The sequence below is a fragment of the Meleagris gallopavo genome, chromosome 26 (assembly GCF_905368555.1).
Source record: "Meleagris gallopavo chromosome 26, MGAL_WU_HG_1.1, whole genome shotgun sequence".
In the NCBI taxonomy this organism is placed as follows: domain Eukaryota; kingdom Metazoa; phylum Chordata; class Aves; order Galliformes; family Phasianidae; genus Meleagris; species Meleagris gallopavo.
Window position 1 is genome coordinate 2,600,128 of NC_139429.1, and position 12,296 is coordinate 2,612,423.

At 47.6% G+C, this 12,296-nt stretch overlaps 2 protein-coding genes across 4 annotated transcripts; one reads left to right on the top strand and one right to left on the bottom strand.

Annotated features, from left to right (window-relative positions):
* Positions 1-435: 435 nt before the first annotated feature.
* THYN1 (thymocyte nuclear protein 1) lies at positions 436-5,639 on the bottom strand. Of its 2 annotated transcripts, none has more exons than XM_010723628.4 (8): positions 5,499-5,639; positions 4,877-4,955; positions 3,662-3,891; positions 3,112-3,180; positions 2,331-2,423; positions 1,579-1,674; positions 803-953; positions 436-687 (listed from the first exon to the last, which is right to left on the bottom strand). In XM_010723628.4, the coding sequence occupies exons 2-8, from the start codon at positions 4,917-4,919 to the stop codon at positions 641-643; spliced, it is 729 nt and encodes a 242-aa protein (XP_010721930.1). In that variant the 5' UTR covers positions 4,920-4,955; positions 5,499-5,639; the 3' UTR covers positions 436-640. The 2 variants fall into 2 exon arrangements, with proteins under 2 accessions (XP_010721930.1, XP_003212759.1); XM_003212711.5 differs by having other exon boundaries at positions 4,877-4,958; positions 5,499-5,636.
* ACAD8 (acyl-CoA dehydrogenase family member 8) lies at positions 5,575-12,231 on the top strand. 2 transcript variants are annotated; one of them, XM_031556841.2, is made up of 11 exons: positions 5,593-5,802; positions 6,544-6,644; positions 7,006-7,175; positions 7,903-8,012; positions 8,245-8,321; positions 8,613-8,750; positions 9,149-9,284; positions 9,391-9,488; positions 9,742-9,894; positions 10,769-10,871; positions 11,629-12,231. In XM_031556841.2, the coding sequence occupies exons 1-11, from the start codon at positions 5,724-5,726 to the stop codon at positions 11,679-11,681; spliced, it is 1,218 nt and encodes a 405-aa protein (XP_031412701.2). In that variant the 5' UTR covers positions 5,593-5,723; the 3' UTR covers positions 11,682-12,231. The 2 variants fall into 2 exon arrangements, with proteins under 2 accessions (XP_085065484.1, XP_031412701.2); XM_085209358.1 differs by lacking the exon at positions 10,769-10,871 and having other exon boundaries at positions 5,575-5,802.
* Positions 12,232-12,296: the final 65 nt, after the last annotated feature.

Consider the following 12,296-nt stretch of genomic DNA (forward strand, 5'->3'; position numbering starts at 1 on the left):
GCATGAGTTTGTCTGATATGATTTGTAGTGCCTGGGTTGGGTCAGCAGCGTTGTTGGTTGGTTGGTTGTTTTTTTTTTAATGGTATTAAGGCATTTTTCTTTGCTATGGTCTTTAGAAAGTATGTCACTGTTGGAAGCCATGCCTACAGAGGACACATAGCCTAAAAATTAGCAGGCTAATTTCTCTTTTCTGATGTCACTGCTAAAGTAATATGGGAAATTTTGTACCTGCAGGAAGTTAACAATGATTGCTTGGCAGTAATTAGGTTAGATGTGTATACACCGAAATTTTCTTGCTCTAGACAGAAGCAAAGTGACATCTTTCTGCAGAAAAATGCCCCACTGCACCACGTGGAACTGCACTGCATCCTCCAGAAAGGAGAAGAAATTGCAGAGAGAAATTGCAGAATGTCACCACTGCTAAAACTGAGTAGCTTCAATTGATTCTAAAAGGCTTTATTTAAAAATAAGCAAAAAAAAAACCAACAACAAACAACAGTGTTGGAGTAAGGAACATAAAGCTTCAAATCATCTGCAGGCTTGTTCTCCTTGCTGTGGTTGAGTAAGTAAACTTGAGAATTATGCTGGTTTAGGAGGAGGCATCAACGGGCTGGGTGCAAGCTGTGCTGCTGTCAGTTTCTTAATGTGGCTTTTCCTCTTCCAGGCTCAAGACAAAATCAAATTCCTCTGTATTGGAAAGGTAAGGAAGAGAGAGTTGTAAGTGGAACTTCCAAGTTGTCTGGGTTGAAGGCTGCCTCTCAGAAAAAATGGCACTGAGACCAAAGGAGGAGAAGGCTTTTACCTTGTGTCAGTGGTTGGATGGAAAGACGTTGTCTTGAGAAGAGCATCATGTTTTTTAGGGGCCCTCCATCTGCTTTATGTGCCAGGTGGTGAGTCTTGATTTCAGAAAGGGGGATGAAACGTTTTGTCATCCGCACAAACTGGACGTCCACCTGGCAGGTGATGAGCAGCAAAGGAGCATGGATGAAGAAGGATTTAGCATCCAGATAACACATAAGATCTTTGGGGAAATAAGGATTTTAAACTGAATCAAATGACTAGTGTATAGTATCTTGCAATGGTATATGGAAGTTTTTTCTTGCTGAAGGCTGAAAATCTCAGATGCTTCTGGCAGGCCACTTGTTTACATCAATCTCAGCACCATGCACTAAAAACATACATTCATGTGGTCGCAGACAATATAAAACAAAGCTGCAGGTTATATAGCCAGCTTGTGAGCAGTCACTTCCTTATAACGTAGTATGAATCAAAACCATAGTTTTCATTGCTATAGACTAAGAGTAGTGCTTGAAGATGTTTGTTCTCCTTCCTGACCCAGAATTCTGCAATGGATGCAGAACTGACCTCCATGCAAGGAAGATCTGAAAATGCAGGGAGATGCATTTTGTTGTGGAAGTAACAGAAGAGTAGAGAAAACAATCAGGATTGGGTTTTCTCTTGATGGAGAAAAAGGTAGGCTAGGGCAGAAGCTTCCAAGATGTGCAATATAAGAGGCCCCTAACTGCACTGGGATCAAACACAGAGTTTTAAATGATCATATTTAGTTTGCTACGTTACCATGGACCATTTGGGGTTCTCTTTTCTGCTGGAGGAATCATAATGAGGATCCTTCTGATCAAATTGTGTGTGATCAGGGTATGCTTCCTTTACAATCTGAAACAGAATGGGAGATGAATGTGAGACGAGCTCCTGTCAGTTAAATGCTGTTGTCAGCAAAGGGTATGAAATGCCCTTGAGAAAGCTGTGCTTAGACAGAAGAGGAATAATGCTGGTGCAAAAGTGAGCCTTGCTTTCTCTGCAATTCATTCTAAGAGATATATTTCCTTGCTTTATATTTCTTGGGTGGAAGCACTGCAGAATACTACAGATGTCAATGGAGCATCATCATCTCTTTAGAGAGCAAAGTGGAGGGAAGACATGTAACAGAGGAAAACTGGGTACAGATCTTAATGAAAAAGCTTTCCTGTGCCCTAGGCTTCATACTACTGCCTAGCAGAGTCAGCACAGTAGAATTTAGTGAATTAGGTACCAATCAGAAACCATGAGTGCAGAGCAATGTTTTGCATAGCTGGAGATGCTCTGAAATGACAGCAAGGTAACAGTGGTGTGGTTTCATTTCTCTGGGGAAAGATGCCCAAGATGCTCACTGCAATACATACAATGAGCCTAGATACCCTGGGCCTATTTGCTGCTCTCATTAGACTTCCTTTTGCACTCCTCTGGTTGTCAAACAGAAATAAGGCTAACAAACTGTGTGATAACCCACTGATTACTTTTTTCCCTCCTGACACATAGAATGAGGCACTCACCTTGACAATGCCAACAATGCCAGGCTCCTTGCAGTTACTGTGATAGAAGAATGCCTGTTGCCCAAGTTTCATGGCTCTCAGGAAGTTCCTTGCCTGTTAAAGTGAGAGACTTTGAGCAATCGATATGAAACTCTCAAGGTTTCTTCATAAGAGCTAGAAACGAGACCTAACAACAGGAGAGAGGTATGTGCTTCAGTGCTATTCATACAACTCTCCTATGTTGGTCATACAGATATTTTACACTGCAATGAAATGAAACAAAAATAAAGAGCAAGGTATTCTTTGTTAGAAGGTATGAGGGACTGTAACAGCTCAGACACCTTCACTTGGGGATAGCAAGAGACTGCAAGTTAGCTGTCAGCAAACAGCCAGCAGAGCAGACTGTGTTAGGCAGAGGTAGTGCATGTAGATTTCCTTTGCGCAGGAATCCTGGAACAGACACAGCAGACAGCTGCACACTGACAAGGCACAGTGTTTGGCTCAGTTTCTTGCTCAAAGGTGTCAAGGGAAATAGAAGCTGATCATCTGCGGGACCTGTGAGAGACTAAGCTAAAGAAAAAATGGACGATTTAAGAGAATATTACCCAGCTTGCGTCTACTTTTAATTTAGAGATAATTAAGCAGTTTTGACTCCTGACAGAAAACAGCTGTCAAAGCAGGCAGACTACATCAAAAGAAAATACTTCAGCACTTCAGGCAAAGGAAACAAGTCATCTGTGAAGAGAGAGAACATTTTTCTAGTGATATTTCAGTGACTCAGCCTTTGACATCTGCTTCTTACCTGGTAGTTTCTTACTCCTTCCCAGAAGGTTGTCTGATTGGGCTGAGCCTTCAAGTCTTCAATGCTGAACTGCCAAATGGAATGAACACACAGGTTAAGTCCAGGAGGCAGTTTGATCTCTCTGTTTTACCTAAACCTTTGTAGCTCCTTCAGTTATAGTTCAAACTTCACAAAAATGTTCCCATAGGGTTTAAAGAAAAATCCTCATGAAGAAGGAATGCTTTACTTAGTGTAAGGGCAGAGCCTGAAACAGATGGGAGTCCCTGCTACCTACAGCTAAGCATTCTAAGGACCCAATTTCCTCTTTGAGAATCAAACCCCAGTGTTGTCACCCTTCAGGTGAACAGAATTATCTTGTCCTTTTCTTCAGGAAGACAAGTGCTTTTAGAGAAGTACTAAAGACTCAGTAATGTTGATACTGCAAATAGTCTGAATTGTTTGATCCTGTAATTCAGCACTCTGGTGCTAATGCTCTGGTTAGGAGTGAAATTGCTTCTACAGTTTGTTGACTTTGCTGAATAAGAATACTAGGATGGGTGTCAGTGCTTACTTTCACATCCACTCCCTTCTCAAGCCTGCTCTCTGGTTCCGATTTCAGAAGCCAATGGCAATATGTTATCTTGCTTTCCTCTCCACCAGAATCAGACTCTTTTGCCTTTTTCCAGTTCTTCCATCCTGACTTGGAGCTCCCAGCTGGAGGTTTTGTGGACTTCTCTTCTTCCTCCTTATCTTCAGTCTCCTCCTCAGTCTTGGCAATTTTAGCATCAGGCTCCTTTTTATCTTAAAAGAAACGAGGAAGAAAAAACCATTCTGGTAAAACAGAATGTTTCTGATAAGGACTGGTGCTCAAACCATTTTAGTCACCCAGGCTACTTTTACATGCTGTCATATGAGTGCAATCAGAAGTTTGGTGCAGCCTGGATCTTACATGTAAGGTAATTGCTTTACTTATCACTGTTTCTGCACATTTCTAGTTTGCCTCTGAAATACAGATTTTGTTTCTTGTTGTGTGCATAAACAAAGCCAGGATAGACCATACTCATGAAATGTTATTTGAAGGTTTTTTTTTTTAATTATTATTAATTGCTGAGAAATTAACAGGTGGCCAAAAGAAGTCAATTTAGATCAGTCTGATAAATAACAAGTAAATTTAGCAGCAAAGGAAACTGTTTTTGTTACTGCATTAGCTAGAAGCCTTATGTTAAGCATTTGCTGTGCTTCCAGTTTGGAGGGGGCCTCACTGCCTGTTTGTCCTGAACATACACAGCAAAAAGCAGTGATAAAAGGGAATGAAGGTGGTTATCTGCTGGAGCCTATTCAACAGATGAGTAGCACAGAGGAGCCAACTGTTTAATTTTCTCATCTTATGCTTTAAACATCAGGTAACTCTGCCTTAAGTGCAAGGCTTTTACTTTGTTTTGTGTTTTCTGCAGGTGGTACCACATCATTTCCATGCCACTAAACTGGGTACACTTCGACCAACCAGCTCTAGCATGCAGGATCTGAAAGCTCTTAATAAACGGATGAGTCACATTTCTTAACTGTCTTGTGCTGAGAATACACCACTGTCCCTCTCTTACATCTACCAGACTTGTCTCAGTCACACATGGATGCTCAGCCCACTTTTTACAGAGGAAATGCTGTCTCAAATCTGTCCCAAATCTGTCTCAAAGACACATGGCTTGAAAGACATGACGGTTATATGACTGTACTTGCAGTGTACCTCGTGTAAGAGATGCTCAATTAGTCAGGACATAGCACAGACCTGCTACTGCTCCTTTGTCTCTCTTTCTGCTCGGCCAAGGCATCTCTGGGCTCTTTGAATTCTCTTCACCGAGAAGCACCTGCTGAATGAAAGAGAGCAGATTACTGGCAAGCTGGAAAAAAAAAAAAAAAAAAAAAAAGAAAGAAAAGAAAAAGTTGGGATAGCTGAGAGAATGGAAAAGCTGTGCAGTAAGTGCAGAGTGTGTTCCTCCCCTGAGCTCAGCCATTTCCTCTATCAGTGCAAATCCTGGCACCGGTTGAGGACCACACCCGGGCTGCCCTCCCGAGCCGCGCTCTGATGGACGTTGGCAGCAGGGCTGCTTTTCCCCACAGCTGTTGAAGGAAAGTCCCGAAGGCGCTCGGCCTCGCAGCACGGCCGTTTTCTGCCGTAAGAGGAGCCGTGCTGCGGGGAAAGCGAAAGCAGCTCGCTCGCAGCTCTCCGTCCAGCCTGCCCAGCGCGGAGCTCATTGCACGCGAACATTTGGTAAAACAGCGCGGCCCCGTTCTGTCGGCAGCCCCTGTCAGAAGTTCCGTGGCTCTGCGCGATCCTCCTCCCGTCCGTCGGGCCGGCACCAACTTTCCCACCGCCCGCACCCCGCGTCCCGTCCCGCCGCTCCCCTCACCGCCTCCGGCCGCCGTTCGGCTTAAGGATGCTCTCGCTTTGCCCGAGCTTCGGCGCGGGCGGAGGAAACGCGCCGTCCCCCGCCCTGTTGGAGTCGGAAGTCTGTAACCGTTATGCAAAAAAGGCATCGCCCGGCGGCTCGCCTCCTCCAGCGGCCAATGCGGGCGGCCCCGGAGCGAGGACTACAAATCCCGGCCGCCGCCGCGGCGCCGCCTCCCGCAGCGCCATGGCGTGGAGAGCGGCCCGGCTCCGCGTTGCGGCCCCGCTGCTGCTGCGGCGACGCGGGATCGCGTCCTGCATCGACCGTAAGGCTCCCAGGGGCGAGGCCGGATCCCGCTGCTCGATGGAGGGGAGGAGGGAGGGATGCTCGCGGTGCCCGCTGCCCCGTGCCCGTAACGGCGGCGCTGACGGCCCTCCTGCTGCACCTCTGTGCTTCGGACCTGGGAGTCGATCGGAGCATCGCGATAAAAAGCGCTGCACGAGGTTGATCGGGAAGCTGTGCCCAGGATGTTGTGCCCGCTGACATCTTCTGACCTCCACACCCGCTCCCTGCCGGCGGTGGGGCCGAACCTGTGGTCTCCTAAAGGATCCCGGAACGCCTCCCTGTTTAATTGCTCCGGCATTTAAATGTGTTAAGGAGAGAAGTAGCAGCAGCTCTGTGAATGTTAGGGGAGGAACTAACTAAGCGACGTCGGATCTGCGTGCAAACAAAGCAGTTTTCCAAGGCAGAATGTAGCTACAGCTTTCCATGCAGTTTCCAAAGAGGTTCTTTGCTTGCTTGCCTTCTAGCATCACCTTGAACTGGCTGTTCCCTTGTACTTGTGCAGCCCAGCAGGACGGTGTGGCAGCTGCAGGAGCTGTGCTATCCCTGCCCCAACCTCACAGCACGGTGCTGAGCAGCCAGAGATGTGTGCAGCACCGGGGCTGTTTGGTTCTGACAAAGCCTTCTCCCAGCACAGATCCCAGTGGCTCCATGGAGCAGAGAAATGGGCTTCGTAGTGGAGAGCATGAATGCTGACCTATTTGATCCCTTTCTGGTTTTCTAGCATCTGCTGGTCTGACAGAGGAGCAGAAGGAATTCCAAAAAGTGGCCCTTGATTTTGCTACCAAAGAGATGGCTCCTCACATGGCTGAGTGGGATGAAAAGGTACGGCAGCCTCCGAAGGGTTGTTCTGCTCCCTTCGGATGTTATTGCCCCCGGGTCCCATTGGAAGGATCCCCTAAATAGCTTCTCAGGGCTGTAACAACAGCAATAGGGATTTATTTGAAGATGCTGCTAGTGGGGACCCATCAGAAATTCCCTTAAAGCCTTCCTAAGAGGGTAATTCAATCATCTGAAAGCTTGAATTAACTCCTGAAGATTGTGTGTGCCTGTCTATGTAACTGCTTATCTTCTAACCAATCCAGTTCACAAACACTGCAGAAGTTTGGGACCAAACTTGGTGGCCGTGGTGTCTCAGAACTTCATCACAGACATTCACTTTTGACGTCTCTGTCTGTTCCAATAGGAAATATTCCCTGTGGAAACAATGCGAAAGGCAGCCCAGCTGGGATTTGGTGGCATCTACGTGAAACCAGATGTGGGTGGCTCTGGATTGTCACGTCTTGATACCTCCATCATCTTTGAAGCCTTATCAACAGGATGTACCAGCACCACTGCTTACATGAGCATCCACAAGTGAGTATCTGCAGAGGGGCGGATGGTGTCAGTCTGTAAAACACAGTTGTTCTATGGCTCTACATCCAGCTGGATTCAGCTCTCCTGGTGCTCACTTACAGCTGGGAGCCCAAACAGGCACGTCACTATGAGGATCCCTTGACTGCAGCAAACAGATAGGCTACAAAAGCCAAGATGCCACTAGGAAGTAATTTTGGCTTCGTGGCATGCAGGATGGGATTAAGTTCAGGATTTTGTTTCCTGCTCATCTACTTAAGCTGTCTATAGATAGTAACCTGTCTGGAAAAAGCTTTTTTTGCTTTGGCTGTTCTGTGGCAGTGCCCACAGCTGATACCAGGGCCCTATCCTGCTTATACAGACATGTTCAGAGAAGGGCTCACTTTGCAAAATAGAGCTTGGTGCTGAGGGGAATGCTGAGGCTGTTAAATGGGAATGTGCTGTTCCACAAGGCAGCAACCCTGGTGTGAATGGAAGGTGATCTCCTTCCCAGCTTCTGGGGTGTGTAATTTTGTTTCCTTTCAGTGCGCCTGGGGCAGGTGATGGGGGGCTGCCTCCTGGGTTAGTTTAGATTAACTGCAGCACAGGTGGAACAATAAGCTTTCAGGCCTCAGTGCTTTTGTGGAGCTTTGTTCTGTTGTGTCAGGAATGTTCTTGTATGACCCACCTTCCTTCTAGGGCTGTGTTCACATGCACACACTGTAATGCTGCTCCTTCTCTCCTGCTCCAGCATGTGTGCTTGGATGATTGATACCTTTGGCAATGAGGAACAGAGGCACAGGTTCTGTCCATCACTCTGTAGCATGGAAAAATTTGCTTCTTACTGCCTTACTGAGCCAGGTGAGCATTTTCCAACAAAATCTTCTCCTCTCCCTCACTCCTAGCGAGGTTTTACTGGAGCCAGAGGCAGAATGTTTCTTTTCACATTCTCTTGTGCAATCGCCAGAAGTTCAAAAGGGGCAGTTGATGGTTGGTGAATACTTGTGGTACTGACCCCAGTAGTTCTGGGTATGATTTCCAGCACAGCTTAAAGGCTCCTGCTTCATTGGCTGCTCCCTTACCTCCCAAATAGGAAGTGGAAGTGATGCAGCTTCCCTGCTGACTTCAGCTAAGAGAAAAGGGGACACCTATGTCCTGAATGGCTCCAAGGTACCTTTTTGCTCCTCCTAAAGCTGCTGGATGGCACTGCATGCACAAAGGGTCCTGGGTCTCACCATCTTTTTCATTTCCTTCTGTCTCCTCATCTCTGTCTGTTCCGCATGCTGTGACATCCTCTGTAGGGCGTCCACCAGAGCTTAGCACAGTTGGGTCCCTAAATGCCTCCTGGCAGTGGAGCCTTTGTCCTTCCACTTCACCCCTCCATTTTTATACCCTGGCTGATGCTGCAGGCTCTGAGTTAGCATACAGCAGCCAACCCTTTCCTGTTGTACCTTACTGCAGGCTTTCATCAGTGGAGGCGGTGACACGGATGTGTACGTGGTTATGTGTCGCACAGGAGGCCCAGGCCCCAAGGGCATCTCCTGTGTGGTGCTGGAGAAGGGGACACCAGGCCTCAGCTTTGGCAAGAAAGAGAAGAAGGTAAGAGCCTTGCTTTTTATATCCTGTGAGGGAAGAGCAGGACAGAGATGAGCTCATCTGCAAAGAAAGCACCAGGAATCTTTTGTTGATTGGGACTAGAATCAGCCTGGGATGTTTTTTTCCACACCACGTCCAATTTTGATGAAGTTTGCACAATAACATTCACTTTGCTAAATGAAGGATTTTAATCTCAGAAATGCTCTGCTCAAACACACTCCAATTTCTAGCTCAGCAAACTGACACCAAACCACATAGACCACAGGCTCTGAGGTGCTCTTGCAGCAGCTTGGCAATGAGATCAAGGGCTTGAGAGCAGGCTGGGCATTTCTGTGCTGTGAGATGAATGTGTGCTGTTCCCCAAGCAGTTTGGAAAGTACTCTTTTTTTTTTTTCCCCTAGGTGGGGTGGAACTCCCAGCCAACTCGGGCTGTGATTTTTGAGGACTGTGTTGTTCCTGTTGGCAACCGGCTGGGAGCTGAAGGGCAGGGCTTCAACATTGCCATGAAGGGACTGAATGGAGGCAGGATAAACATTGGTGAGAAAGACAGACAGCAGAGAGACAAGTGAGAAGGGCAGGGTTATATTGCTGACTCTCTGCATTAGCTTCATGGTCACTCTGTGTTCTCATTTTCTCCCCCCAGCTTCTTGCTCATTAGGAGCTGCTCACGCCTCTGTTCTTCTGGCTCAGGAACATCTCACTGTCCGCAAACAGTTTGGGGAACCCCTAGCAAGCAACCAGGTAAACTCTCTACCAGATTTGCATTCTGTAAACTGTTCTTTGTCTCATTCCGGTTGAACAAACAGCTAGAGGGAGACGTTCTCAATGTGTCAAAGGTAAATCTGAAGGGAGATCAGAGATCAAAGTCAGGAATGTGCTTTTCCACAGTAAGAAAGCATGTCGGGCATGAGACCTGCCAGCAGATAGCGGGGATGTGGTTCAGGGCACTCTAAAGATGCTGACCTCATCTTTCCCTTGCGCTGCCTGCTGGCAGTACCTGCAGTTCAGGCTGGCGGAGATGGCGACGCGCCTGGTGGCAGCGCGGCTCATGGTGCGCAACGCTGCACGGGCTCTGCAGGACGGACGGGAGGACGCAGCCGTGCTGTGCTCCATGGCCAAGCTGTTTGCTACTGATGAGTGCTTTGCGGTAGGTCACTCATTTAATTGGAATTCTAGGAGATCCAAGCATGTTCATTGAGCCAGAAGCCTCGTTTCAGGACTGAGATATTTTATGGGACAGAATTCTGCACCCTGAGGAGGCTGCAGTATTTGTGTCTCCACAGTTCAGATCTCCTGGCTTCTAGGGCTTTCTACACAACTTTCTAAAGGACCAAGCAAGGACACAGGATAGGCAGCAGAGCGTTCTCATTTTCAAAGGATAATACACATGTTACATGCTGATAACTCCTAGCTAGTAAATGGTCTTTCCTAGACCACTCAGAAATCTATCATTATCACAAAATATCCCTGAAAAAAGAAAGCAAGAAGAGAGAAAAATAAATAAAAGTGAAATCTGTGCTATGACACTTCTTAGATTAGTTTCATACAGACATATTTTCTGAGCATTCTGCACTTTTGCTACCTCTTGTGTTGCATGTCTCGAGTTGGTAGATAAAGATACATGGAGTCACACTTCAATAGAAATCAAAGCCTTGAACAGATTCCTCAGCTGACTGCCACTAGGTGGTGATCTGGTGTACTGTTTTTTCTATCAATAGCAGCATGGAAACGCAGCAAAGCCTGCCTTTGTTAAGTAAAGCCTTTTTTGGTTACTTATATGCTGTATTGTTCACATAACTGCACCATTAATGTGAAACAGCACTTAGGTAACATGATAGCACTGAGAGCAGCACTGATGGGAACTGAAAGCTCCTTGCTGTCACACCAGACTGCTAAGAGATGAGATTAGGTGACCAGAAAAAAAGAAATGAGCCCAGGTTCCTGGGTTCTTACCATGCTTCTGTTGCTGACTGGTCCTCAACACCACGCAAGTCACTTCAGCAGCAATGCTGTCTCCATAGATCTGTAACCAGGCTCTCCAGATGCACGGGGGCTATGGCTACCTGAAGGATTATGCGGTGCAGCAGTTTGTGCGAGACATCAGAGTCCACCAGATCCTGGAAGGTAAAAGATGCTGTTACTAGCAGGGATTTGGCTGAGCACCAAGAAAGAACAAGCCTTCCAGGTCTTGCCACATGACTGATTCTAAGGTTTCAGAAGCTAGTTTTGCCCTGAGCTTGAACTGTGCCTGGATATCACATGCATGCATCCCCCAGCCAAGAGATCTGCATGTAAAATCTCCAGCTCTCTGGAGAAGTTGCCATGTATTTGAAGGGTCTTACAGCAGGGGGAGATCTGTCATGTTAGTGGTGCCTCCATCCAAATTTATCCGATGACTCCCACAGTCAAGTGCTGACACTCCCCAGCAGTTCCCTTTAGTCTTTGGCTTTCTTTCTCTACCAGTGTTTGGGCACAACTGCGTGTGCAGTGGCCTTTTCTAATTTCATCCTTCCTTCCTTCCCTTCCTTGAAACCCATCCACGTAAAACCAAGGCGCCGTGTAGGGATGTAAACTTTCCTGTGCTTTCTGTGTGTTTGTCTGCATGTCACATAGCAAAGCAGTGAACTCAGCTGCTCACACAGATCCTGTGTTTGGTGCCCTGCCAGTGCCCAAATAAAAAGAAGCACTAGCATTTCTGAAGCCTTTCCTGAGCAATGCGTTAGCATTTTGTATTTCAGCCTGATGCCTCAGAAATGCCACCTCAAGTGCTCCCCCCGGGGAGAGGTTTTCTGTGCAGATCAGGGAAGAACTTTGTACGCCCTCACTGGCCGCAGAATCAGACCATTTCTTAACCATCTTTTGTATCCCTGATCCACTGCAGGTACCAACGAGGTGATGCGGATGATTGTGGCCAGGAACCTGTTACAGGGGTGAAGCCAGGAGCAAAATCCCTCCGTGGAAACAGCCCGCCTGCCTTACAGCTGGGCAGCACCCACACAGCCACAGCTGTGCCCTGAGCCTGGCGTTGTGCTGTGCAGCCTGAAGATGTCAATCACAGCTCCGAACAAGAGCCTCTGTCCCCAGATTGTGGCTGTGGGCTGCCTGCCATCCATCCTCCATGGAAGGAGATCCCGAGTTGGGACACAGGAGCCGCAGGCAGAGCTGGAGGCGCAGCCTGACCGCTTGGAACCATTCTACCAATTAAACCTTAATTCAAAGGAACTAATCGCTCTGCTTAAAAACCCATCCTGGATGCGAGGGGCAGCGCTGCACACCAGCTAACCACGAGCACAGCCCTCTGACCCGCAGAAGCAGCGGTTATGGAGGAGCTCCCGTTGCTCTGCAGCGCTCCTTGCATCCCTGCACTGCTCTGCAGCCCAGCACGCAGCTCTCGGATCGGAGCTCCGGCTGCGGGAGCACACACGTTAGCAAATCCAATTTCTTCCTCGCAGTTGGAATCAGTAAAGCTGTGATTGTAAATTGATCAAGCTCTGGTCGTCTTCTCGCGCAACGAGAGGGCTGCAGGCCGGACCGCGCCGCCTGAACTGA